Raw genomic sequence first — 26,662 nt, 5'->3', positions numbered from 1 at the left:
ATAAATTTGCACGTGATAAGCCACTTTGTTGAGACATTATTTGTGGCTTGGTTGCTTCTTGTATAGCTCAGTTGGGCCTTACTTGGTAAAATAAAAAAATGTAGTTTTTAGTTTGGTTTGCCACGGTGCTGCATGATGACTCTGTCGTGGTGGAGCTGCGTGCGACTCCAGCTAGCAGGAGCTCTCCGGTCTCGTTTCCTTCGTCCCGCTCTCTCTCCTGAGATTGTAAATTGTAATGTCGTTGTGCATTCCACTGGAACACATCAGTGGCACCTTCAGACAACTATATATTCATAAAAATTTACTGGGTGTGCTGATTGTCGGGCATACTTTGCGAGACCATTACGCGGTGGCGCACTCGCGAAAGCAGAACGGTGTTGAAAACAGAAGCCAACGTTTTTCAAGAAGGGCAGATGCTCGTGGACAGAAACACGCAAGGATGCAGCACAGGTCAATGATCTAAGCTGGCAAACTCTTTGAACGAGCTTGTGAGCTGCTCGCTTGACGTACACGAATACAGCAACCTAACCTTGGTTTTGACACTTTACTTTGATAGCTATTATATAATATACCGGTATATATGATTTAAGTTGAATGCAAAGTAGAAACTGCTTGGACATGTGGTGGCTGAGTTTACAGGCTACATATCCTAGCCAACGCAGCCTTGTTGGCCGGAGGATTTCCCTGATGGGAACATGTCCAGATCATTAAATGATTTGTGAGCTCCTTACACAATCCAGCCTGGTTAAATTCAGGATGGATCGTAGGTAGGCCAGCCCAAATGTTTCTAACTGGCGCAGATGTTCTTTTTGAGGGCTCCACGTCTCGCGAGCATAGAAAAGGGAGGGGGCATAACTGTGGCCGAACAGACCCACAAAAAGACAAAGATACCTTACCAGATGAGATTTTCTCTACCATACAGGGGGAATCGTTTTTTAAATCCTGAAGATACGGCTGTTAAATGTGTGCATTTCGACTAATATTTAAGTAAGTCTCAGCAGTGAATGCCTTTTGATTGGTTTGCAAATCCTGACTTATTGGCATGGTTTCACGTAACAATGTATGCTTTTAATAAATGTTCCATCTATGTGTGTCCTTATATGTGCACAAAAGATTTCATTGCAAGGTGAAATCTGAAATAGAAAATTAGATACTATGCTCAAAGTTTTGGCAAAAGAGACCAATAATGCACAATGTAATGATATTTGTACGCAAAGTAAGTCACTGTTGACAGTGCTTCTTCTTCCTAGCGTTGTTCCCGCTGTGGCGCAGGGTCCGCTTTTCGGCATTGTCTTCTCCATTTGGCTCGGTCCAGGGCATCTTCAGGGGATGCGTTGACCGTCTTCATGTCTTCCTTTATTCGGTCCATCCATCGCTTCTTCGGACGTCCGCGTGGACGGCGGCCCTCTGGCTCAATACGCACGGCAGTCTTGGCCACTGATGACTCTTCACTTCGCATCACATGGCCGTACCACCGAAGCCTTGCCTCAAGCATCTTGTCCGCAATGGGGGCCACACCAAGTCGCTTCCGAACGTCTTCGTTCCTGACACAATCCCATCGAGTGAGCCCGAGGCTCCATCTGAGCATCCTCATCTCCATGGTGTGGAGAGCTTGTTCGTGTACAGTTGTGGCTGGCCAGCACTCGGATCCATAGAGTGCCACCGGTCGGACGATGGTCTTGTATATTTTTCCCTTCAGCCTATTCGGCATTTTCCGATCACAGAGGACTCCGGTGACTTGCCTCCATTTCATCCACGCCGCATTGACTCGTGACCTCACATCAGTCGTGATGCTACCACTGTTGACAGTGCGACTTTGGGAATATAAAATCAGGAGCAAATAACATTGCCTAAACATTGTGGTTGTACCCAAGCTCTATAATCATATCCAAAGTATAACTCGTACAAATATATACCGTTTGTAAACCAGTTTATATATGCAAATGAAAGGCTCTGTGGTTGATATGTGTAGGCTATATTTTCAGTAGTACTCAAAATAATCTGAAATCCTCCTTCAGAATTGTATTTGTGTTCACTATATATACGCACGCATTGCGCGTTGCTTGTTTATATAGTATGCACACACTCCCAAGCAACCTTCTTTTGCAAGTTGTAGTCTCCTGGGTAAAGGGAAAAAAAACCGAGTTTTGGCACCTTAAAGTTCAGCGGATGCAGATGATGCTGTAAAGTTAATGATGGGACTTAGTGCTCTCCGGTGTGTGCAGAGGACATTCACGCTGAAAATGTCAATGTATTCACGGCCTGTTTTGAAAGGCTGCCCTTTCAAAGTTGTAACTTGGTTACTTCGGGCCCAGCAGAAGAGTGCATGTGTGAATGCAAAAAAAACACACTCGTCGCGTTAATTTTTCGAGTTAAACATTTACTCTAAATCCCCTGTCAAATTTGGTTGTTAATTAGTTTTCAGTTTCATGGTGCTGTGTCCTCGCGCCGGTGTGCTGCTTGTGGCACGTGATATTATCTGGAGGTTTAGGCCTACAGTGAAGATGCGGACACGGTAATCGCGTGTGAATTTTGCTTCACCAGACATGCGTGTTTTGGGTGCTTTGCGGGCTTGCATTGCCAAAGTTTCATTACGTGAGTTAAGACACCGGGATCCAACAAGCTCATGTTTTTTTTTTATTAAAGCATGTCTGGTTGGCTAAGCTGTGGAATAGAAAGCTAGACTCAAAATAATCAAATTCCAAGTTCAAATCCTGGTTGCGTGGGCGGGTTCAGCTCATCATTCCACTTAAGTTCTGAAAATGTGGAAAAACAAGATTGGTTGTTCAGCGGAGAGACTGGCGCTCACCCATCGGAATTCAGAATGTCCGCGATAGATTCAGGACTGCCACAAAATATTGCATTTGAGCCGCTTTACATTTGGTGTTGGTTTAGTTCAATTGTTTTGGTGTTGGTGCTACTTTCCATTTGAATACCATCTCCAGTAGTAGTCCTTGATGATCTGCCTAAAGATTAGCGTTTTAAATCAATGCATAGATATCTCGCTATGACATACGTCACTGTTAAACTAAAATACTGTTGAGCGGTTACGTGCACCTCACTCTTTCGTATTACACTTGCATTGTTTTGGCTCACGTGCGTTACGTTTAGACTGTCAAATATCTTGTTTATCAGTTTTGGAATGTTTTGGTTCTGCTGTTGTGCACACGCACCACGGATCGCCCTTGTAAAATAGCCAGGGAACTGGCTAAACGGGACCTTCCCTGTAACAAATAAACTTAAACAAACCGAAACTGAACGGAACCTGAAACACTATCCAATATCCCACAAGACATAATTAAATAAACACTTATCTTGGTAGGACAGATAGAGGAACACGCAAATCAAAGACAACAAATTGATTGTTTAGGAAGGTAAGTGAGTTTGGGTCGGACATGTCGCTAGAAGGAATAATTCCGACGGGATAAAACTGGTGACATAATGGCAGCCACAGGAGACAAAGTACATTGAGAGGGTTTACCAACCACAGAGATGAGATTAGCACGTCAAGACGTGAGATGGATCGTGGCATCACGGAACCATAAGGAATCTCAATATTGCAGGGAGGCCTTTGTCCAGCGGTGAATAGATAGTGGCTGACGATGATGGTGGTGGTCATGGTTAAAGTACTGGGTTATGATCCCCTTGCGTGCTTCCTTTCATTTATCTCGGGCCTAAAAATGAAGTGGGCAGGCGCACGGTGCTGGCAACACCACCCCGTGCTGTGCTAAATAATAACATTCTACACAATCGCCTGCATTCTCTCGTAAGGTGACATTTTGCATCATTGTGTGACTTATTTATGACGTGCAATGTAGACATCCAAACTTGAAAATGTAATATTCATAGTTCACAGTTGTTTTGTTTCTCGAGCATATCTGACTGGCAGTGCAAGGCCTAAGGCACACTAAGCCAGATGGTGTTTCAGCATTTTAAAAGCTATTGACTGGCGGGGACTTAATTTTGTAAACAAATAATGTGATTAGCACAAAAGATCAATTAATGCACTGCTCAATGTAATTGGCAAAATGTGTAAGTGCAAAAAATCTTTCCACCAATTTTTTTTCTCCCAGTTGCTTTGTAATGTGTTAGATTAAATGCGTCAATATCCTGCAGAATATTCAACACCTTCAATCAATACATTTTCCTTTCTGTGTTACTTGGCCGAACTGTAGCAAATCAAAAGCTTCTGAACTCACATAAATCCTCCTTATAGTTTGCACAATATTATTTTGAACTACACCGACTCAAGCCACATTGACACAGTATGTCAAGCTAATGGTCACGTGCAATGTTTACAATAAATCAATGCTGTAGCTATCTTTATGACAACGAGTAAGATTGTGGTGGCTTGCGATCAGAAGGTTGCGAAGTTGCATTGTTGATTGGATCGATTCAGCCCATCATCTCTCTGGGGTTGATAAAATTGGCACCACTTTGTGGAGAAGTCAACAATTGTTCTCCCTATTGACATACTCACCCCCAGCATAGGAATTAAGTCATTTCCACCACTGGCTCTTTTAGGGGCTCTAAACAGTAAATGAGTGTCATCCCCGTTGTCAACTGAATGGGGAAAGCCACGTGTGTGCCCTTCACAAGTCCGCGTGACCAAGGGAACGACCCCAGGACCAGATGGTACGATCCCTGTCAGGGCTGATGTTGGAGGTCACGTGTCTACCGTGCAGCAGCTGGGGGGTGGGGGGGGGTTGGCAGAGGTGAGAAAGCCTTCGCGAGGTGTGGTGGCGTCAGCGACTTTGGCCATGATATTTTCATCTTGAACAATGCAACATGTTCATGGAGCGCATTTTGTACCGGTCGAATTCATCACACATACAGTGCATGGACTTTGGTGACTTGAACTGGAAACAGAACTGTCAGGTATAAATGTGTATATTGTTGGACTCTTTGAGTTTAGGAGAAACTGAAGAGAATTCTGTGTCATGTCTTGCTCGAGGTCAACTTATCCGGCAGTAATTATTGAGGAATATAATTCGAGGTCTGTACAGGAATGCTATCATGTGTTAGATAGAGTTGCCCAGATAAAACAAATGCTTTCAAATGGTTACAAGTTAAATGTAATTCAAATGTAACATTCAACAACAGTCCAGTGGCTCTAGATTTGAAGCTTTCGTGACTGCAAGGATTCATACTCTTAGGTTTTTTCGGTAAAGTCACGTAGGTAAAAATAAAAAAATAAAAAAAATAATAGAAACAAAATAACAATATAATAAAATAATAGTATATTAATTATTATGATTGCATTTCTATTATTATTTCTATTATTTGTATTATTTATTTTTACCTACGTGACTTTACCGAAAGAACCAAAGAGTATGGATCCAAATGGGTGAACAAATTGACCAACCTTAAAGTGCGGAGAAAACACACACGGCAACATTGAAATGAAAGAAGAATTCTGTACAAAGTTACGTAAGAGGAGCAGTGATGAGAGGGATGATCGGTAAATTTGGCATCGGAGAAACGAGAGCGATGAGCGTGTCTGCCGGAGTACATCGCCAGCCGGGGACATGGAAGTGATGACCACCTTTTGGATATGCATGAGATTGAATGGAGAAATTCGAAATGAAATTGACTTAACATCCAATCCATGTCTCTGTCCTCGGCAAATTCATGATCACAGGCTGGTGCGATGCAAGTTAGACTGTGCAACGTTTCTCAAGAGACGACACAGTTAATTACAGCCAAAAACAAAGACTGTCGTCATCAAAATATGTACGCTAGTTGAGGAGGAGGTAGGAAAAGCAAAATAATTCCAGGCTTCAAATGGTCAGTTGGGAAAACATGATGATACTGCTTTAAATCATTCAGTTACGGTTATGTACTTGGATTATTTGTGTTGGAAGTGTCGGGAGTGAGGGGAAAAGTTAAAACAATCTCTTGAGAAGTAAAATTAAATGAATGTCACCACCATAAATAATGAAAACGCCAGCAATGCCGAAGACAGTGTAGTGATATTCTATAGTTCTTTCGGTAAAGTCACGTAGAGAGAAAAAGTAATAATATAAAATAATGTGATTAAAAATATCACGACGTTTCGATCGCAACTCAAGCAGTCGTCATCAGGAACAGGGAGGTGTAGTGGGGGGGACAGTGTAGTGAGTATGGAGAGGGGGGTTGGTGGGGGGGGGGGGACAAGTGGACTGAAACCATGAGGAGCTTTTTTTTTCGATTTAAAGCTTTCGTGACTGCAGGGATTCATCTTCTTGGTTCTTTCGGTAAAGTCACGTGACTTTACCGAAAGAACCAAGAAAACATGAGGAGCTTGTCGGAGAGATTGAGAGGTATGTAAAAAGGGATGACAGTGCCACGCAGAAAGATGGACCAATACCCAGAACTCTGCGAAACCCATCAGGATAAAATAGTGCGGCACAAAAATCACAGACGGTGTCCTAACTCGCGATGGGAGCGTGAAAGCGATCAAGAAATGAGGGCGCAGAGAAAAGTCTCCCCGAGGGCGTTGAGATCGGCTCCGCGGGGCGAGAGTGAGAGATGGGTCGGGGTGGAGGGGGGTTGGGGGACGTATGCCATGGCGACAGCTTTGGGGAGGGCATCATCCGACAGAGAATTGATCGTGGATGATGATGAAGAAATTGGTGAAATCATCATATTCACAACTCTGCTGTGACCGCCGCTACATAATTGTCATTCAACAAACACAGCTGTGTAATCCAGAACGCCTCTCCCCAAGTCTGCATGCTGCCACGTGCGTTGGATTAAACATTTTTGGCAATCGTGTTGCTGACAGTACGCTTCCCCAGATAGCTTCTCTAACGGTGGGGGGGTGGGGGGGCGTCATTGCGTGAGTTTTCTCACCAGATTGGAGCGCACGCTTTGTGGAAATTATTTGCGTAATTCATTTGTACACATTGACTGCGTGCTAAGGTGCTGAGGCCGGGTCGCTGCAGGTCTCATGGTCACTGCATCGAGCGCCAAGACCGGCACCCCATCGTACCGCGCTTTCAGATGCGCTTCTGCGGCCGTATGGAACGCTCTTCGAACATTAGGAAGCCGCTGGAGCTATGCACTTTCAAATCCGGATTGAAAACTCATTTCTTTCGAACGACTTTTTGCGTTTGGTTTGTTGTCCTTCCCCTCGCACCTCCGATGAACACGGTTGGCTATGTATGGTGCGAAAGAAGTTCAACATAAATTTCGATTTAAAGGTTTCGTGACTGCAGGGATTCATCTTGGTTCTTTCGGTAAAGTCACGTAGAATGGAAGTAATAAAATGATAAAAATAAAACATAATAAAATCATTTTCACGACTTTAAATAGTCGCTTCAAGCCTGGGGTGTGTCATTCAGACTCTGTCTCCCCGACAGACCTATTCTTCACCTGAGGACGGCTGCTTGCGTTGTGGCCGAAACGTCGTGATAATTATTTTATTATGTTTTATTTTTATTATTTTATTACTTCCCTTCTACGTGACTTTACCGAAAGAACCAAGAAGAAGTTCAACATACATCACTGTACATGGTCGCACACCCCTCTCTGGACCTCGTGAACAAATCTCGAGGCCAGGCTTTTCGGAAGTGGCTGTTGAGGCTGCCAGCGCGTGGACGCTTGGCAGCAGCCAGGGGAACTGGTGAGCAAGTGAATGAGCTGACAATGGCAAATGGCTGAATGAATAATTGAATTAGTGTGAGTAACGAACACATTCTAACTAACCTTGGGGCTGAAGCTGCTGTTTTGTCACAGGTGTTGATTTTTCAATATCAATCTTGTTAAATTAGCAATCTCTCTCCCAATTTTCACATTTCAAGGTGGGGTTCAAATTTGTTTCTTTGGTGGATGGGTGTCGCAACACGTCTGGTTATATTTATGCTTGGTTTACCTTTGTCTGGGTTGCTTACAAATACGCACGTGCGCGCGTGGTTTTTCTGCGCTACAAACCCAACGGCCCGCGTTGGATTCCCGCGCTCGCCTCCAATAACAGTGGAGAAAATCTGAACTGGTCCTGGGCCTCTCCGAGGTCTACTCAGCCTTAAATGTGTACCTGGTGCGGTGTGTAAACGTCAGCACCGAGGAGACAAAGGTGACCGGGTGTGGTGCTGGCCACCTACCCCGTCGTGCGCCGTGCCGGCCTTCATAGGTGCTCCCTAACGGCACTTGCCCCAACGAGGCTATCCGGAGATCTTTGTCTTTGTTTTCTATGCAGTATACCTCTTAAAATAAAGGTATTCCAATATAATTACGTCCTCTTGGTTGTTAATCTTCTCTTAACGCATGTAAATATATACCCAGTGTACCTGCAGTGCTGTGTAAATTCAGATTTTCATGGTCCTTATTTGCTATTGGTGAATCGGATTAGAGATTAACAATAGAATTGCGACCATTATACGGTACATTTGAATCCAGCATGGGTGTACAGGGTGTATACAGTTACGGGGAAGGACTGATAAAATCTAACAAGTACATACGTTCGTGAATTAAAAGAAAATTGCACAAGGCAAACAACGGAAATTGGGTTTATCAGTCCGTAGTCGCACATTAGCGTATGTTAGTCTCTCAAACCTTGAAGAGGACAACCCGGCGATGATGCATTGCGCAGTAGAATGTTTCTCACTTTTCTTCTAAAAGGTGAATAATTTCCGCCGCTGTTCAGCTGAAGTGATTCCAAAGCTGAGTATATTTGGAACTCCGAACTCCGGGGCAGCGATGTAAAAAATAAAGACGTTGCTGGGGAGCCGGTGGCCAAGGCACGTGCTCCACCTTAACAGGGGAACGGCTCGTCGCAATCGCCAGTTCAAATCCTGGTCGTCGGACGATTTCACCCTGAGGTTTTCATTTTACTTCTTGTCCCGTATCGTTTACTTGCCTCAGATGGCCACCGTGTGGAACCCTGTTCGCACAACAGCCAGCGAAGTTCACGGTGGTTTCGTTGTGTGATGCCCTGAATCACCCCCCTCTCTCTTTTTGGCTTGTTATCGTGAGTTATTCCTCTCCGAAAAATGTGCTCCTCTTCACGTCCGCGTTTTTGTTTTGTCACACGTGTTTTGTCACTCGTGTTTTACAGTTGTTTTGGGATTCTGTACCTAGGTACGCGAAATGGAAATTATTATCTTTTTTTTTAGCCTACTGCATTTTGAGTTTTTGCTGTTGGTCACAAGATGTGAATACAGGGCTTTTATTTGTGGATTCCGCAATTGATTTCCAACGTAATTACACGGTGATAAAACGTCATTTTCAAACATATATTTTTCCCAGTCCTGTCACCACAGTACATTTATTTCGAGTCGAAGGCGTGCGATTGTGAAATACCCTTGGCACAATTGGTCACAGCTTTCTCTACAGCGGCGCAATTCAGCTGCCGTTGAATTAGGCTCTGAATAGGAGATTCCTTTTGAAAACAGATCACATATATACGGTGCATACTTAGAGGTTATACTATTTAAGTCGGTTATTATTATTATTTTAAACCACTTTGGTGTTCCAAGGAAAATAATCCTATGGTTCCAGCAGGTGTTTTTGCATTTGCATCGGACTTCTCACGTGCTGAATATTAAGGTGTAGAGAAGATGGTCCCGTCGCTGGGTTCTTGCGCTCCGCTCCCGATGTAAACATGGTGGCGGCAGTGCAGACACTCTGACACCAGTGGTTATGAAGTTCCAACGGACGCACTCGGAGACGGAGGTAAGTTAAGGTCTTTTGCCAGGGTTTATTAAAGCTTATCAATAATACACAGGGTACACACCTCCCAGGGGCTAGGGGTCCTACTCTGAGTCCGGGTCCCTGCCGGCTAGCTCCGGTCTCTCTCTCTCTCGTGTCGGATCGTGGACTCTGCCGACTCCACCGACCGGAGAGAGAAACACCTCTACGGCTACTACCGGCTTCTCCCCAGACTCCCTATTCGATCCCTCTCTCTAGCCCTGGTTCCCTCTTCACCCTGCTTACTCTGCCCGTTCCCACAGTGACCCCGCTTACGTCACGGGGTATCCCTTAAGTACCCTAGGAGACGTGACGTCATCGCACTGAACGGCACACCTGACGTCACGTCCTCATTTTACTCCTCTACAAAGGTATAAAGGTGTGCAGCCCTGCAACTGCTGGCTTCACGACCTCCACTAAAATGCATCTCTTTGTGTCTGTATAAAATAAAGGTCGTTAGTTGCTCAATCTACAATCGCATTCCTGTTACTTAAGTGCACAAATATGTGATTGATTGGAAAAGATCGGTAATTTCGTCCTCCCAAATATCTAGGCCAGTGACTGCAGAATACGGTGTTGCTCAAATATCGTACAAAGAAAGAAAGTAATCTCTAGCGACCACGGCGATGAGTGAATGTACTTTAATTGATTGACTTCACAGCATATCGCAGCATGTTAGGGGGTTGATGAGGTTGATGAGGTTGAATACATGAGCTCAAGAATCCCACAATTGAAGACGCACACACCCAACCCACTCCACCACCCATTGATGAAATGGAATTTTATGGACATACATAGAATTGATAATGTTAAGACTGAGATCATAGATGTTACACTTACATTCATCTCATGCCTATTGTCAGTAAATGCCTCCTTCAAAAATGTCCTTGTAGAAGAACATGGCGCTTATGTAATGCCCTATATGATACATTTCTGTAAATATATATATTTTAAACATTGCCATTGTATTTTGTTAAATAAACACAACATTGGTAAAAAATATACTTTTTTGATAGGTACAGATGCCAATGTCTCAACTTTTCCCTATCGTACACCACCTAATAGCCTCAACATTGAGGTATCAAATGTTTTGCCGCGTTCCACGGGAATGTCACTCTGCCTAAGTTGGTTTAACGTAATGAAAAGTAAAAAAAGGGCCATCAGCTCAATTGATGAGGTTTAATTGGCCTTGTCTTTCAAGTTTATGGGTTTCATTGATTTCAGGCTCTTGTTTGCCCATATTAGGCCAAGATTGAACCGTTTGTAATGAGTTGTACCCGTGTCAATGTAATTGCGCCCTTATACGCAATATCGTCAAAGATGGCGAGGTGCGTGCGTAGAAAAAAAAACCCATCGACCGCCCACCCAGTATCGAGGTATCAAACACGCCACACACGGCCCACGTTCGTCGAGAAATGCATCGACCGCTCCTTCTTGATGCGCGAAAAACTGATCGATACAAAATGGATTAACACAAAATGCGGGATTAGCCGCATAGGAAAATCTCAATCTCGGCGGTAATCTCGGTAGCACGCCAGATGCAATTTGGCCCCCATCTGCACAACAAATACCACCGCTGTCCCGCTTTGTTTTTTGTTCGGCTTGCGCCGGACACTGCGGCCCCCCCTTTGCGCGGACGCTGCACAGGTGGGGCGGGCGGGCGGGCGGGCGGGTCCATCTGTGTGGCCCGATCAAACGTGGCTCGACACAGTTGGGTGCTTCTCCCACAGCTGTCCCAACCCCCCCACTCCGTTGTGTTCACTTCCCTGACTTCAAAGGCCCTCTTGGTTTGCCGGTTTAATCTTGGCAGCGGCCAGTGGTGCGCGTTACGGAATAGAGAGAATACATGAAAAAAATGCGAATGCCGCCGTTGATTGCTTTGACAATTAAAAGGCCAATTTGCAGTGCTGACAAACACGATGTGGTTACAGAGGTGTTGATAATTGGGCTTAAGTAAGAATGTGCGTTTGGCTACTTACAAATGTAAAAGATTCACATGTTTGTGTACATTGTTGGTCAAATGACATTAATAACAGCAAATTCCGTGATACTACTATTAGTGCTTCTCCTACGGCTGACAACCATGTACATCTTTAGAAATGGAAATGCTTTACCCGAATCCACAGTTTTGTGACAATAATTATGTTGTTGTGAGTTTGCATTGCACACTAGAATTCCAGAACCAGTGCATTTCTGTTGCCATCGTTAATCGCGAGCAGCCAAGTTGAATATCTCATTCTCACAACCTTTGCGAACACACCTCGTCCATTTCTCACGACACTTTAAAGCAAATGACGAATTCAGAAAAAACCATGCCTGCTTTTCAAAATATCATTCAAATTATTTTTTGTTCGAAATCATACGGAATTAAAGAGAATAATTGAGCGGTGCACGCAAAACGCTCTCCTTCCCGACGATCAACCGCGACGGTTCGGCGACATCAGCTAGGGGGCACTGCACGTCTGTCTCTTCCACAGCTTTTCTGTTTGCACCGTGAAGATCTCTGGGAGTCCTTTTGACGGCTTTAAAATTACACGTCACGTTTATACATGAAGAGTGCCTCTTTTAAGCGAGCAGTAATGATTAGGTTGGGGGAGCTGGGAGGCTTTGACTCATAATGCAGTTTCTGGAACAGGTTTTTTTAGCAAACTTGTACTTTTCAGCAGGATTGAATTCCCCGGTGTAATGAACAGGGAGTGGCCGACACCTTGTCACGATATTCCGTCACTGGATCATTCCCGAGGGCGCGTAATGTTTAATTAAGCACCTGCCTAGCACCTCCGCTTTTGCATTTTGACGGCAGTGCCTCGGTTTGAATGTTCACGAGAAATATAGAACGAGGTGTTAAGATTTTTGGTGATGAACTAATATTAGCGTTTTATCCTCTGTGTAATTACAACAGAGCAAAGTGCAACTGGCTTGCCACTAGCAAGGTGTCAAAAAGCAGGTTGATTGCAATGTTCAGCATTTTTTTTATTCCCCCGTTTTAATGTAATTATTCTATGTAAGTTACATGAACACTGTACAATTGCATTTGAGCTGGCGTTCATGACATTGACATGTATACGCATCTGTTTGATTATCACTTGTGGTAGTTTACCGAAGGGCGACCCTTCCAATGAAGAAGGAAAAGCAAGGCAAAAATATATTAGTATTGTTATGTGTATTATCGCTGTTAATATGTAAATCTGGATAGCAGATTTTTGTTTTAATATAGTATGCAAAATAGAAAAAAAACTATCGACATAATTAGCAGGATGAAGAAAAATATAATAACGTTTCCATCGCATTATTAACAAAGCAATTTAATAACAGAAGCATGACATTCAGCCAAGCGTGTGCCACTCTTTGCATAGGCATGGGACGGATGCTGATTAATGCTGTGCACGTGCGTTGTTTTCTTATGTGTGCGCGTGTGTGCCTGTGTGTGCGTGTGTGGCCCACTCAGGGTGCAAATGCAACCACCATGCCACGGACTGCAACGCGCAAACGGGCAAATGCTACTGCACCACCAAAGGCATAAAGGGAGACCAATGCCAGCTGTAAGTACTCACATCTACCCCCTGTTCCCTTCCCAGTTTTGTGCTCATACGTGCTGTTTGGTCACCACCGCCAAATTAATCACGTTTGGGAAAGAAAAAAACTTCTTGAAACAGAATTCTGTACAATTGTACCAGTTGGGCAGTCTCAGGCATGTTTTGTATTCTGGATGCGATTCTATTTTTTTAATTCAATTTTTTCTGCTGATGGTTTTGAATAGGTCCTGCACACATCGGCAGCAAGCGATTTAGAACAAAACAAGCAAAATGTTTTATTGAATGTCCTCTGCTTTCACGTGCTTTGATGTCGGCAAAGCCGTGATTAATGAAACTCCTTTGATGGCCATCTGGATGTTGCGGAGGGACCCCGCCACGGACTGGGGTTTAATTGTGTATTTCGGCACCACTCCCTGTTGGAGTCTCCTGATTACCCACTGCTGTGACCACCGTTTCCTGCCCCCCCCCCCCCGCTCCTCCTCCTCCTCCGCCTCCTCCCAAGAAAAAATTCGCACTGCCACACGGGCAGAAAGATTAAATGCCATGCAACTGTTGTGCCAATTTTATTATTTAGCTCTTGCAGTGGCAGTTCGAATGTCCGTGGCTATGAAGCTGGGGTTTAAATGAGAGTTTTTTCGTATTGTTTTTTTCATTTGATGTGTGTGTGCATCCACACCTCTGTATACATCTCCCTATATCTATTTAAACTTGGCAAAAGTGCTGTGGATAACTTTCCACTGTAATGGTTAATGTTGGTTATGTTATATTGCTTTGCCCTTTGCAACGAGCTGTGTCACTCAACGGTTTTTACTTTAGAACTCCTTCATGCGTTGTGCTTCAGCATTACAAACAAAAATATCAACAAGTACATCAGTTGGATTTTTTAAAATAAAAAAAAATATTGTACATGTAAAAAAATCGGTGATAGTTTTTGGTCATATTGTTTTTGCTTTGGAGTATTTTGACATCTATAAAAAGCAGAGCATTGTTAAATTCTTTCATCTGAACACGCAGCATTCCAAATGCACCTGCGCCTATTAACAGCGTTAACAAATATTTTAATCTTATGGCTACTGGCATAACATTTTCACTTCCGATTAGCACGGTTGGCCACGTAATGTGCGAAAGAGATTTAACGTGCATGCGGTTTAACATTGTCAGCAATATAAGTTTGCAAGAACACTGCTGTTTTACTGCAAATCTCTAAAAGTATACATTTGCCGGTGAAAAAATCCACCGCTATTACATTCGAGCATTCGTCTGGTTTTGTTCTAAACTATTTATTGACGAGAGACCAGTGCTTGTTTTCAAAAATTGACTTTCATTGAAACCGTAAATGTACAACAGGTACTGAACAGAGATTGAAAAATAATAAAAAATAACCTTCCCCTGATGCATGCCGCTTCTTACAACAGAGGTAGTGGCAAGAGGCCTGAATGGTACATGACTCAAATGGAGGCAATCGATGGATGAATATTCCCATAAAACCCACGCTGCTCTAAAAATCCACCTCAGAGAGCCCATGTGTTACAAGGCAAATGGTGTTGCATTGAAAGCGAGTGCATATAGCGCTGGCCAAACGGTGGTGTGGTGGCCCCCATGAGGGTCTGTAGTTGTGCATTGCTTAATAAGAGACATTTACTTTTTGCCGTTGTGCATCAGCCATTGCATTGCGTTGGCTCTCATACTCTTCGCTTACCACTCGGGGTTCGACTCGGAGGCACTTTCCTCTTTTTCTTTTTAAATGCTTAACTCTCTTTTCCCTATTAATTCAAAATCACACCGCACGTGCACACATCCACATCCCCTCCAAACCTCCTCCACGTCTATGGTTATTTATGAGGTGGGACAGAATATATTTTTGGCTTTTTGTGGTGATGCCAAATAGAAACCATATTGCCCAGTGTACTCCCATTAGTCCTGGAAAGTCCATAAGGTTTGTTTATGATAAGAGGTTCTTCTGTTGTCTCTGTGTGCAAGGCACACAAATAGAAATTCCTACAATCAGTCACAGCCATGCATCTGTCATGTTCAATGTACCAGAGTTCTATCTCTTGGTCCCTATGGGTTGCCTTAGCCTTCCTCTGTGTGGTGGGGCCATCTCTGTTGAATGTTAAGACAGTCTTGGGACATTATACATTTTTAGGAGTTTTTTTTTCTCTCCAGAATAGGTGTCTTTTGAAAGTGGCATGAGGGTCTACATTTAATTTACCTATTCATTCATAATGTTACATAACTTTGATAATAGTGGTTATAACTTAGAGTTGTTGTTAATCACAGTAAACACACGCTACAATAGTTTTGTACGAAAGTAGTATTTTATAGCCATCATCGGGCCTAAAGGAAAAATATTACTAAAGCAAAAAACCACTAAACTTTCTCCATAGGGCATCTCCAGTCACTGCATAAGGCTCATTAAAATACCCATGGCTCAGATAACTTATTTGAGTCATCTCAGCAGCAAACCAAATGGCAAGAATTATGCAGCGTTCAGGAGACTAAAATAATTTGGAAAGCGCTGCAGAGAACTCCAACGGCAGTCATGAATGCAAATAAAATAACGAAATATATCTTCGAATGTACTTGCTGTGTGTAGTTCATGTGATGGTTTAATCAGCGTTAACACGCTTACATGTAGACGTTTAGAAAAATAAACGTGCACACAACATTATCTGAAATGGCTAAATCCTTCAAATGTGATCTCACAGAAGAAATAAAAACCTATGGAAACATGATGCCATATTGACAAGAGCGGGTGATACCATTTCTATGCATTGTGTTAAATTCTTCCCTATTTGAAGGTTGTTGGGCTCCTGGGAAAATCCGCAGATTACCAAGAAAAGTACATCCATTGGGTAGTGTGGCTTTTACTGAATATCATTGCAGAATAATCTACTACTGCTTTATGAGGCTCGCAGTTCAAACCTGGCAGATCACCCTGGTTAATACTGCCGGTGCATTAAGATCGATTGGCAACGTTAGAAAATAGATGGCCATAGTCCAAATTTGAAACAAAAAATACCCTCCTTTTGAAATTACTGTAGAATGTCTGTGAAACATAGCATCTTTGTGATAGCCTTGCGCTATAAGAATGGCGGGAATACCAAGTTATGTTGGTCATGTGCCCGTGTGGCCTGCAGTGGCTTCTTGTCAAGTAACATCAAAGCACATAATTTAGGATTTTTTTTTACTAATAAGAAATTTCCGTGGCTTATGCCACCCACGTTTGTGGCCTGTCTGTTGCCTTTGTGATAGTATTCCATACATCAATGATTGCTGACTTCACAGCAAACCCATTTGATCTATTACATTCTTAGATTCCACAAAGAAAAATGATCAGATCCACCCCGAGGTTTGCCCTCGCCCGCGGTGCAGTCAACTTCAGATTAGCGAGGGGTTCCTCTCACGGCGGTTATATTTGGGAGCCGTAATCGATGTGCATTGTGAATTGTGAATATCGATGTGAAATTGCCCTTCGGCAGACTCGGTAGTAATTTTCTGGTATTGGAGTAATGCAAGCCTGCCTTCGGGGCAAGCCTTTATTTGCAAACATTGCAGGAGATGCACAAACAGACTTGAGTCGTTTTCCTGGGCCTGATGCTGATAGGGGGCAGGGGTGAGCGGACCAAGCTTTAAGCTCTTCGCCCACAAAAGCTGTACAGTGCTTTATTCCTTAGTATAGCATGGCCCCATTGATACATGCGTTTAGTGGCTTTGTACTGGCTAGGATCATTACATTTAGGCTGAATGTTAGATTTTTTCTCAACAACATAATTTTATTTTGTGCTTTTTTAAATATGATACTCGAATACAAAGATATAAAATTTGAAAAATTAAGCAGCTTGTTCTGCTGTGCTTACTTCAAATTAGGTTATACGCTCTTCATATATATCACTAAAAAAAAATGGGAGACATATTGTGTACCCCTTCATAAGCTATTACAAGAGGTAAAATGTACTTACCCTCAGCAATTCAGACACCTTTGTGCGGTTTTGAATTAAGTACAATCGTGTGGTTCTTTGAAACCTGGCATTTATTCGTGTGATGTACCTTTCTGGTATGGGTGCATCGTGTTAAGACTAATCCATTCACCCCCTCCCACGTTCTCCCCCCAGTCCCACTCACCACCAGGCCCTTGAATAACGTTCTTGATTTTTACTGTCTCGTCCTGCCTTTCGTTCGCCCAAGATTGCTCGCCGCTTAATGCGAGCAACCACTCGCCCACTACTGCTGCTCGGCCAGTATTAATGTTGTTGCGCCCCTTTTCCGGCGGCCATGTGCCAGTTTTGGTGAGATTATAGACAAGGGAAGATGAATTGAGGGCTCAGCGATAGATAAAAAGAGGAGAGAGAGGGGCCATGCAAAGGTCTCAGTTGCGGTCCATTGTCTGCGCAGGTGTTTATCTGAAATTATATCCGGCAACAGTAGCGTTTTTGTGGGGGGGGGGGGGGGGTGTATTTTTCTTCTTCCCTTTTAAGAAGCTGATAAAGATTTATTGGGAGGGGGGATTGTGACACGGGCGACCGTGGAGCCAACTTGGCGTGATTATTCCTCATGGCTCGCGCACATTCGTGCCTTGCTTTGGTTTCGATTGGCTCCCGTGTTGTGTACGAAAATCCATCTCCGCTGGCGTCCGTCGTGGCGGCGAGTGGAATGCCCTGGCCTTATTCAGTTGGCGGTGTTTGCCGTTTGCAAGTTACACGGGCGCAAACAAAAAAAACGCTCCCAATTTTTTTTGCTGTGAAACCTGGTGATGGGCGTGCCCTCCCCTCCATGCACTGCTTGGGGTGGGGGGGGGGTGGCAGTTGCTGCGGAATAAAAGAGAAGCAACGCGGGCTCGTGTTTTCAAGGCGTGTTAATTTGATAAATTCGCAAGAGCATTGTGTCTCAGAATGAAGCAAATCATGATTAACAACTCAACCTTTAGGGAAAAAGGAAAAGAAAACAAATTCCCTGTCATGAGAGAGAAGCTTTTGATATTTTAGTTGGTTAATTCCCCTATAAGCTTATTAAGTCGTGTAATTCCCTTGTGTGTGTGTGTATGTGCATGCCCGTGTATTGTATGTGTTTTTTTTTGGCATTTATGTGTGAGGTTCAGACATTATTGGTTCCACCATGAAACTCCTCATTGTAGACGTTGAACGAAGTGGTACAGGGGTTAATTTATTGGTTTCGTCCATCGGGCAGAATCAGTTCCGCGCATGTTTTAAAGAATGCTCAACGCGCCCCTGCTGTGAACAATATATCTCATTGAGCAACGGTGGGGAGCATTGCTCCGTAATCCATAGGTTCACTCGGGCAAATTGTTGGCGTCGGCTCAACGCATGGCTGCTGCCTTCCCACTTCTCTGTGGTTCCTCCTGACCCCTCTGAGTCTCTTCGACGGCGAGTGAATGCTGTGCAGCGCATCATAAAGTTGAAACAACATTTAGCGCCTCCAAATACAGGCATTCTGGAAAACATGGACTGGAGCTCTCTCTTGTCATATTCATGTTAATGCTGAACAGTAAATCTCTTGCATGCGAATTTGGTGTGTTGCGTTGGCGAGATGTTAACTACCTCGCCCGATATACAGGAGGCCATGGGTTTGACCCCAACCATGACACCTGTAATTTTAGAGTTTGTATGTTCTCCACGTGGTCACTTGGATTTTTTTCCATGTCTTCCAGTTTTTCCCTCCATATTAGAAACATGCTATACATTTCCACATGATAAGCCACTTCATTGAGCTAGCATTTGTGGCCAAGTTTCTTCTGAAAAAGAGCTATATTTCTCAGTGGGCCTTACCTGGTAAAATATAAAGTTTTTAGTTTTAAATCAGAAGCATTGCAGCTTGGATGTCCAGAATGGCCTGAACGTCACTAAATCCATTGTGTTAAACCCGTGCTGATAGTATTTCACAATTATTTTTCAAGCTATCTTACGCTCCATTGATATCCCAGGAAGGCATCTTTTAAATCTGCTAATTTCATCAAAAGTCTTCTCTAATAACTGGTAATTATCTCACATGCACCCCCCACACAAACACACTGATGCGGTAGATCCAAATAATTGCGCACCCATATAAAAGCATCGCAATTTGCCTCAAATTTTTTATAAAAAAACAACTTGTATTATATCTGGAGGATAATCAGTTTCTGAGCTTTCTGATTCTTCAAGTAATCGGTTTCTCTACCGATTTTCAGTTCGATTACTCGACGAACCGAAAAACACGAAAATAGTTGGATAATAGTCTCACCTCCGTACCCACCTGTTAGGTGAGGCCTAGTTATGTCACCGGCCACATCACCACATCACGCTGGATGGAGCTTCTACGGGGTTTCCACATTTAACTTAATCAACTCATTGTCCCAACTCTACTAAGTTCGAAACAATTAGGCCGTAGATCTTGCCATAGCACTCTTACTGAAAGCTGTACAGTGTTCCATACTATTTCTGACTATTTAGATAACACTTACATTCTTTCGTCTTTAATGGTCTCTTGAAAGCAGTTGATATTGTTTCCTATCATGTTATAACTCTTAGACTGTTGGTTCATGGTATTAACTGGTCTGATTCTCATTATCTGGGGGGGGGGGAAACAAGTAAAAATCTGGAATTTTGTTCTTGATGGAGGTACAGATGGTTAAAATCACCATCTTCGTTCGGTTAATGATTTAGACTGGTCATGGTTAAGGAAGCCTTTGCCTTTATGGAAAATGGAAAGTTTTGACATGCGGTGTGTGTGTGTAAATTTGCATTATGTTATGATTATGATCTTGTCCACTTGAAAAAGGCATCTACACTAAGAGTCAAACCGTTGGAAAAACGTGTCACTTGGTGTGTGTGTGCGTCTGTGCAATATGCTTGTTAATTAATGTTTTATCCTGGTGAGATTTCTGCATGCCTTAAGTGACTGGTAAAAATCACTGAATTTATAAATCTAACAGTGCAAATATATGCACCTTTTATCGAGGTGATATTAGTCGGTTTGCTTATTCATCTGCCTCATGATATGACCAACATCCAACAGTGTCGAGCCGTGTTCGTGCATCGCTCTGACGTCACGCCCCCCCCTCTACCCACCCTCCACCTACACGTATATGCTATCCTACTATATTATTAAACAAAAAGTTTTGCTGGCTGACCGGCTGGAAGGAGGGAGAGTCGCGAGTGTCTTATACGAGAACACGCTGTGGCCGATGTCAATCGAATAAGTTGCTATCAACAACAAGGCAACTCCTATGACTAATTGAGAATGGGACGCAAGCGTAGGATTGATCACCCTGTCGCTGGCCGCCTTTGGGGAGGGTGTATAGTATGAAAGGCCGAAACACCCTAGGAACCAAAGGTACACTACTGACGATGCGCTCCCCAAATTTCACCAGGCTCACTGTTCATGAACTCTTGGAAGTGCTTGCACAAAGGATAGTAACATCTCATCCTGTGTTCTTGGAATCTACATTCATTTTGAACACCTGAAAATTAGCTTGGCTGGAATGTCCGAACAGCTCGGCTTTTCCCAACGGACACATTTACGCAATGCGTGTGTGCTGGCATGTGCAGCAAGCACCCGTCATCGAGATCAGACACCTGAAAAGTTATCTTAACAAAAAATATTTTATTGTCGTTTAATTAAAGAGACACTTCTTCATGCAAGTGCGTTGCTTCTCGGTGTGTCCGAGCTATTTATTTTTGAGATCTGCGGAACATCTGGACCCTGCTGTTTTGAGAATTTTACGTGGCAGTGATGTTTAATTAAAAGTGGCCATCGTGTGGAGACGTTCCAAACTCACCGACACCCAAACTTTCTCAAGGCAGTAGCCGTGGTTGGCATGGTGCGCTGTAACCGTTACGGATCTGGGTCCTTAAATTTGAAGGCTTGTCAAAGTCACCAACGGCGTAAGTGAGTGGTTAACACTTGAAAGCAGACGACGGCGTGTCACGTACGAGTTTGGTCAGTCGTTGGTGAATCTGCAACGTCTGTGTTGCACATATTACACATCTCCAAGCCTGGTTGTGGACGCCACAGCATAAGCTGTAAACCTCTTGCTGCATTTTAAAAATTCTGATAAATTTTGCCATCATACACAAGTGTAAAATGTGGTGAACATTATGTTACTGATGCTTTCTGCAAATGTCCACTGCCTGGCTTGATATGGGATAACAGCTGCTGTTGTGTCTGGTTTTGTTTCAGGTGTGACATAGACAATCGGTATCTGGGAAATCCTCTGAAGGGCACCTGCTACTGTAAGTGTATTTGTTGTGTGCGTAAACAAGCAGCGCTCCTCCTCAACACGTGTCCATGTAAATGCAGTGCGTGCTTTCTGCTTTGTTCCAGTAGTTCCCAACCCGTAAGAAGAATTCACATGCAGTAGAGAGCGTTCTTCTGAAAGGATCACTTCAAACAGTATTGCGAAAAGCATATTTTGCAGTTGATTGGTTTCTTAGTGTATTCATGTGTAGCCCCTCTAATACCACCAAAGACTACAAATTACACGCAATCACCTTTTTTAAATTATTATTTTATGTTCTATCTTTCTAATTGGTCAACTTATGTTTCATGTTGCCAATTTTTTTTCCCCCTTAACGACGATTGGAGCCACTCTTCAGAGAAAAACATCCTCCCTGAGACGCGAGCGTGTGCCCGGGTGTTGTCTCGCGCAGATAAGCTCTTGTTATTTTATGGGCAGGGCCTTTTGCAGCATGGTGCTGAAATGTAGGGATGGGGGGGGGCTGTGAATTTTTATTGCTGTACTTTCAAATGTGTGCAGCTTGCATGACAAAGACTCATCACGAAATCATGCATTGTCAGGGGAGGCCCCGGCGATGAGCGCTTGGCAGGGTCTAATTAAGGTTGACCTGACGAAGTCCTTGACAGTGAGTGTAATGAAATCAGATAACACACAAGCGGAGGCAGCTGATGCTAATTAATTGGTGCTTTTGACTGTTTGGCTGGTAACACTGTTTCAAGCATGACCGCGAGCTCTGCCTGTTTGCCCCAGCGTCTCCGTGGAGTCCGGCTCACTGGGCCTGTGAAGCGGAGCGTCTTAAACAGATCATGCAAAATAGCCGCATGAAATAAGAACGTTGAATTCGTTGAGGAAATATAAACATGTTAGTAACGTTAAAGACCGATAGGCTGGACAGCCGTGTCTCTTTTAATACACCAAATGTTATCAAATGTTGACTTTGCTCTCATGGTATCAGCTTAAATTCTGCATGGACTTGTTAAGGATTCACTTTAGTTCATGTGAGGTGTTTTTTTATTTTATTTTAAGCACAGACTGGAGTTTTGAGATAATTTTTGTAATAATGTGGGCAGAGTTGCATGCATTCATGGCTGAAACATACCTTCGAGCAAAGTAAAGCCCAATGTTTATTCCTAATGAGTGGGCTCGTCATAAAATGTCCCATGTGTAGACAAACATTGAAGGTTTGTTAGCAGAAAAATGGAACATAAAGAAGAAACTTCCCTCGGCAGAGAGAAAAAAAAGTCGATGCGGGAGATGAAAAAAACATCAATGTCAGTTCGCTCAAATTCCACCCAATGGATTCTTGTTTTGTGGATTCTTGCGCATAGCCATGTGTGTGTCCCAACGAGTACATAAGTGTAGGTAGAGCGGTGACTTTGCCCGTGCGTGCATATCTATCCCTTTTTTGTAGTGGGAAGTGGAAGTGCAGCTGTTAGCGTGCTGCGCTATCAAACTCCAACGACCCGAGTTCGATTCCTGCTCACGGTCAACAACAGTGACGATTATGTGAACCAGCCCTGGGCCTCTGCTAGGTCGGCTCAGCCTCAAATGAGTACCTATTGCCGTGAGGGAAACAAAGGCGGTCGGGTGTGGTGCTGGCCACCCTTCCCATTGTTTGCCGTTGGCCTTAATAGGTGCTCGCTAACAGCACGTGCCCAGTGTTAAGGATATAAGGGAGATCTTTGTGTTTATTTGTATCCCTTTGTGTATATGTATATCTGTGTGTGCGTGCCAATTTGTGCACGTGCTCTTGTGAATGGTGCACGTTGCCCTGTGCCCCCTGCCACTCGGCGCGTGCAGACAGCCTGCTGATTGACTATCAGTTCACGTTCAGCCTATCGCTGGAGGACGACAAACATTACACCTCCATCAACTTCATGGCCACGCCGGAGGAGGTGGGTATTGTTCTTGTCCAGCAGTGCGCTTGCCGTGTCGGTGTGTGCGCGCGAGTGTGTCTGTGCGCGTGATCGTGCACGCGTGACAATGATAGCTCAGCCGCTAGTGCACTCTGTCTTGATCCCGGGTTCAAGTCTTGGCCATCTACACCAGTTATGGAACCTTTCCCATCCCTCCAAAATTTCTTAAAAATTGCACTGCGCATTGCATCATTCACATTGTTTCAGTGTAATTAAGATAATGCCGTTTGCCCAGATAAATTTCACGAAGTTTAATCTGAAAACACTCAGACATTTTTTAACAGCTTATTAAGTTCTGTAAAGCAGATGTGACGTTGCTCTGCATGTGGCTTTTGCCGCTAATGTGGCCACAATCTTGATATTTAACCATGCATGGCTTGCCTGGCCTTCAGTGTCGTTGCTAGATTATTTATTTGGAAGATGCCCTCAACTGGAATATTCAATGATGATTTTTATTTTATTGTTGGTGAGGGAGGGAGGGAGGGGACGGCTTTAGCTGAAACATTGTACTTCAATTTTTAATATGGCGGTCACTCTAGAATCGCCTCTGTGGTTAATTAGTGCATTGCGGAGTCTAGGATTCGTGTTAACATGGAGAGACTGTAAGGTAGAGAAAAGGAGGTACTCTCATTTTTGGGTTAGATCATGTAAATGTGTTGTGCACCCATCTCCAGCCCAACACAGCCAATTGGTGAAGTTTGTCAGTTGAATTGAACGTGCCAATTTGTTGCTGCTTTAGCCCCTACAACCCTCGCCCTGACTCCCTTCTACATCCTGCGTGCCTTTCATTGGCTGCCCATTTGGACCATAATTACCTTCAAGGTCGCTTGCCTCTGCTATCACATCCTAAAAGCCTTACACACTTCAACGAAGCATAGACAACGGTCCGCGTTGTTTCTTCTTCGCAGCCCCCCCCCGTCACCTGGAATGCCCCCCCCCCCCCCATTCACATCCGTAAAGATCAATACGTTTCTTTGTTCAAACACCATCGAAAGGCGCATTTTTTCAGCTTGACATTTAACCACCGAGTCTCCCTGGAACCGCACGACACAATCTGACACCGAGCTCAGCTCCGCGCCGCACAATTGCGTCTTCAGTCCGTAACGTTGCGCGCATTATTAATGATGGTATTATTATTACTTGAGCACACCGGTGTCTAAGAGAGCTATTGCCTGATGATGCTGGTTGTAATCACCAGCGAAACGTCGTACTCAATTGTAAATCTTGTGGGTATACATTTAAATAATAAATAATATTGGTCACAAAAGTCTCTACGTGTTAAATTTGCGGTTTGTGACTTGCTCATGCTGCTAAAGGAGGGAAAAGGGCATTTTTTTCCTTTCCCTTTTCAGGAGCCTCCTTTTCACGCCGTACGAAAGATATCCTGAGTTGGTTTTCAGAATACGAATCACTTTTGGCGCACACCACGCTAACCACGATAACCTTATTGACAAAGTGTTTTATGCGCGCTTGCATCGAACACTAAGTGGTCGGGGCGCTAGACCGTAGTCAGATTACGAATGCGAGGGATGGCACTTGGTGTTGCCACGTTGATAAAGAGCTGTTGCATGTTTCACAATGACGTCACGATAATTACGATTGTGAATTTCATAGTCGGTTCGTATAATTCCTCTTTTACAAATGTCACGCGGGTATTTACGTCATCCCATATCAGTGTGATTAATCTTTTTGAATCTGTCTAGGCAGTTTCAGTCTCCTTTTTAATTGACTTTCTTGTAAGTGTATTTGTCTATGCAATTTACCTCCGTGACAGTCTTCAACTAATCATCTATTTTTGATGCAGCAGCACATAACCTCATGTTTATTATTATGTTCAACGGCTGTTCACTGATTTTTAAATGTGCTCAACATACACTTGTAAATTTGAATGCAAAACATATTTACGAAAGCATCATAAATGTGCATATCTTGTTAACATTAATTACGTAAATTTATACTTGCCGATTTTCAATGCAACAGTTGGCAACTGCTTACTTGCGTGCGTTGACCACATGTCAAATGTACTAGATCAATCATGAAATAAATATAGAAACCCGTGAGGAATATTAGTTAATCACATTCATGGTTTCGGGAAAGAAATTGCCCGCCAAATATGTTGTGAAATGCCAAGCAGAAAATAAAATACGAAACGGTGATTGGTTGTAGGCCGGCATATGCGCAGTTTAGAAAAAAAATTATACTTTGCTTTCTTTGGCCGAAAAAATTGCGGCAATGAGATTGTCCTGGAAAGGGCACCTCCCCCATATCCCCGCTCGCTGCTACAAACTAACTTGTTTTGCGCCATCAAGCAAAATAATCCAGAGGGGCAAATTTGACGGTAACGAATCCTGTCGGATTGCTCCGACTGCTTATAATTGTATTATTATTAGCCGTAATTAGGTCTCCCTCACGGGCCTGGGGAGCAAAAGGGCAAGGCTAAGTTCCCCGCGCGATGCCTCTCCACCGCCACTGGCATCAGCCGCGCTTTGTGTGGGGGGGGGCGGCACCTCGTCAGCTCCGCGCCAGGCTTGGCTTTACCTATGCGCTGTTCCGCGAAGTTCATTAGCTTCTGAAACTCCGACCTGGGATGCGCCGGGACCCCTTGCGCGATACGTCCCGAGCTGCGTACGTCCAGCCGCGTACGTCCGTGTGATTCGTGCAGATGCACAAAGTTTTAAATTAATCCTTCCCGCCAGTAGCGCACTGTTATCCCGCCGTCAACGAACGATGAGCTGAAGTAAAGGGATTACTCCCCCTCTGTAAATCCTTGACGTGGTGTCCAAGCATCGTGCATCCACCCCCCCCCCCCCCCCCCCCCCACTCGCGTGCAGTTTTAATGCACTAAACACGATTACAATTTAATGGGGAATAATTTGAATTCTGGAAGCTAATGTTTTTGTGAAGAGCTGATACACTGGCAATATAAATCCTGAAAGTTACAATATATTCCTGGTATCTTTATATGTATTCCATGTGGATGAATTTTAAGGACCGTATCTATCTCTCTTACGGAGCTTTAACAGTAAACAGTTGTGTTTGTATGTGTATCCATATATTGACGTATATATGCTGTGTGCACACTGAATCCAGAGGTTTGTTCTATAAAGAGCGCCATTCTTTTTTTTTATCTGTGTTTTTGTTGCCCCTGTTTCCAAACGAGATGTTTCGTATCTAGTTTTTGTTTGTACGGTTATGCCAAAAGGGGCTCCTGCTTCTCTCTTGTCCACCAACCACATTTAACGTCCCAACTATAGATAGCGATCACGAATACGTCCTTTACCGCACGGCAGTAATCCACACGTCTGTTT

At 43.7% G+C, this 26,662-nt stretch overlaps 1 protein-coding gene across 2 annotated transcripts in view; it reads left to right on the top strand.

Annotated features, from left to right (window-relative positions):
- Positions 1–26,662, top strand: part of ATRN (attractin) — a 305,667-nt gene that overhangs the window by 140,486 nt on the left and 138,519 nt on the right. For both annotated transcript variants that reach the window (XM_061552847.1, XM_061552846.1), the window contains exons 20-22: positions 13,118–13,211; positions 21,381–21,433; positions 23,239–23,333. In XM_061552847.1, the coding sequence (XP_061408831.1) occupies positions 13,118–13,211; positions 21,381–21,433; positions 23,239–23,333 (242 nt within the window). The remainder of the gene's footprint in view (positions 1–13,117; positions 13,212–21,380; positions 21,434–23,238; positions 23,334–26,662) is intronic.

Source organism: Lethenteron reissneri, chromosome 17, assembly GCF_015708825.2.
Source record: "Lethenteron reissneri isolate LAM-NWPU_2019-01 chromosome 17, ASM1570882v1, whole genome shotgun sequence".
Taxonomy (NCBI): domain Eukaryota; kingdom Metazoa; phylum Chordata; class Hyperoartia; order Petromyzontiformes; family Petromyzontidae; genus Lethenteron; species Lethenteron reissneri.
This window is presented reverse-complemented; position numbering and strand designations above follow the sequence as displayed.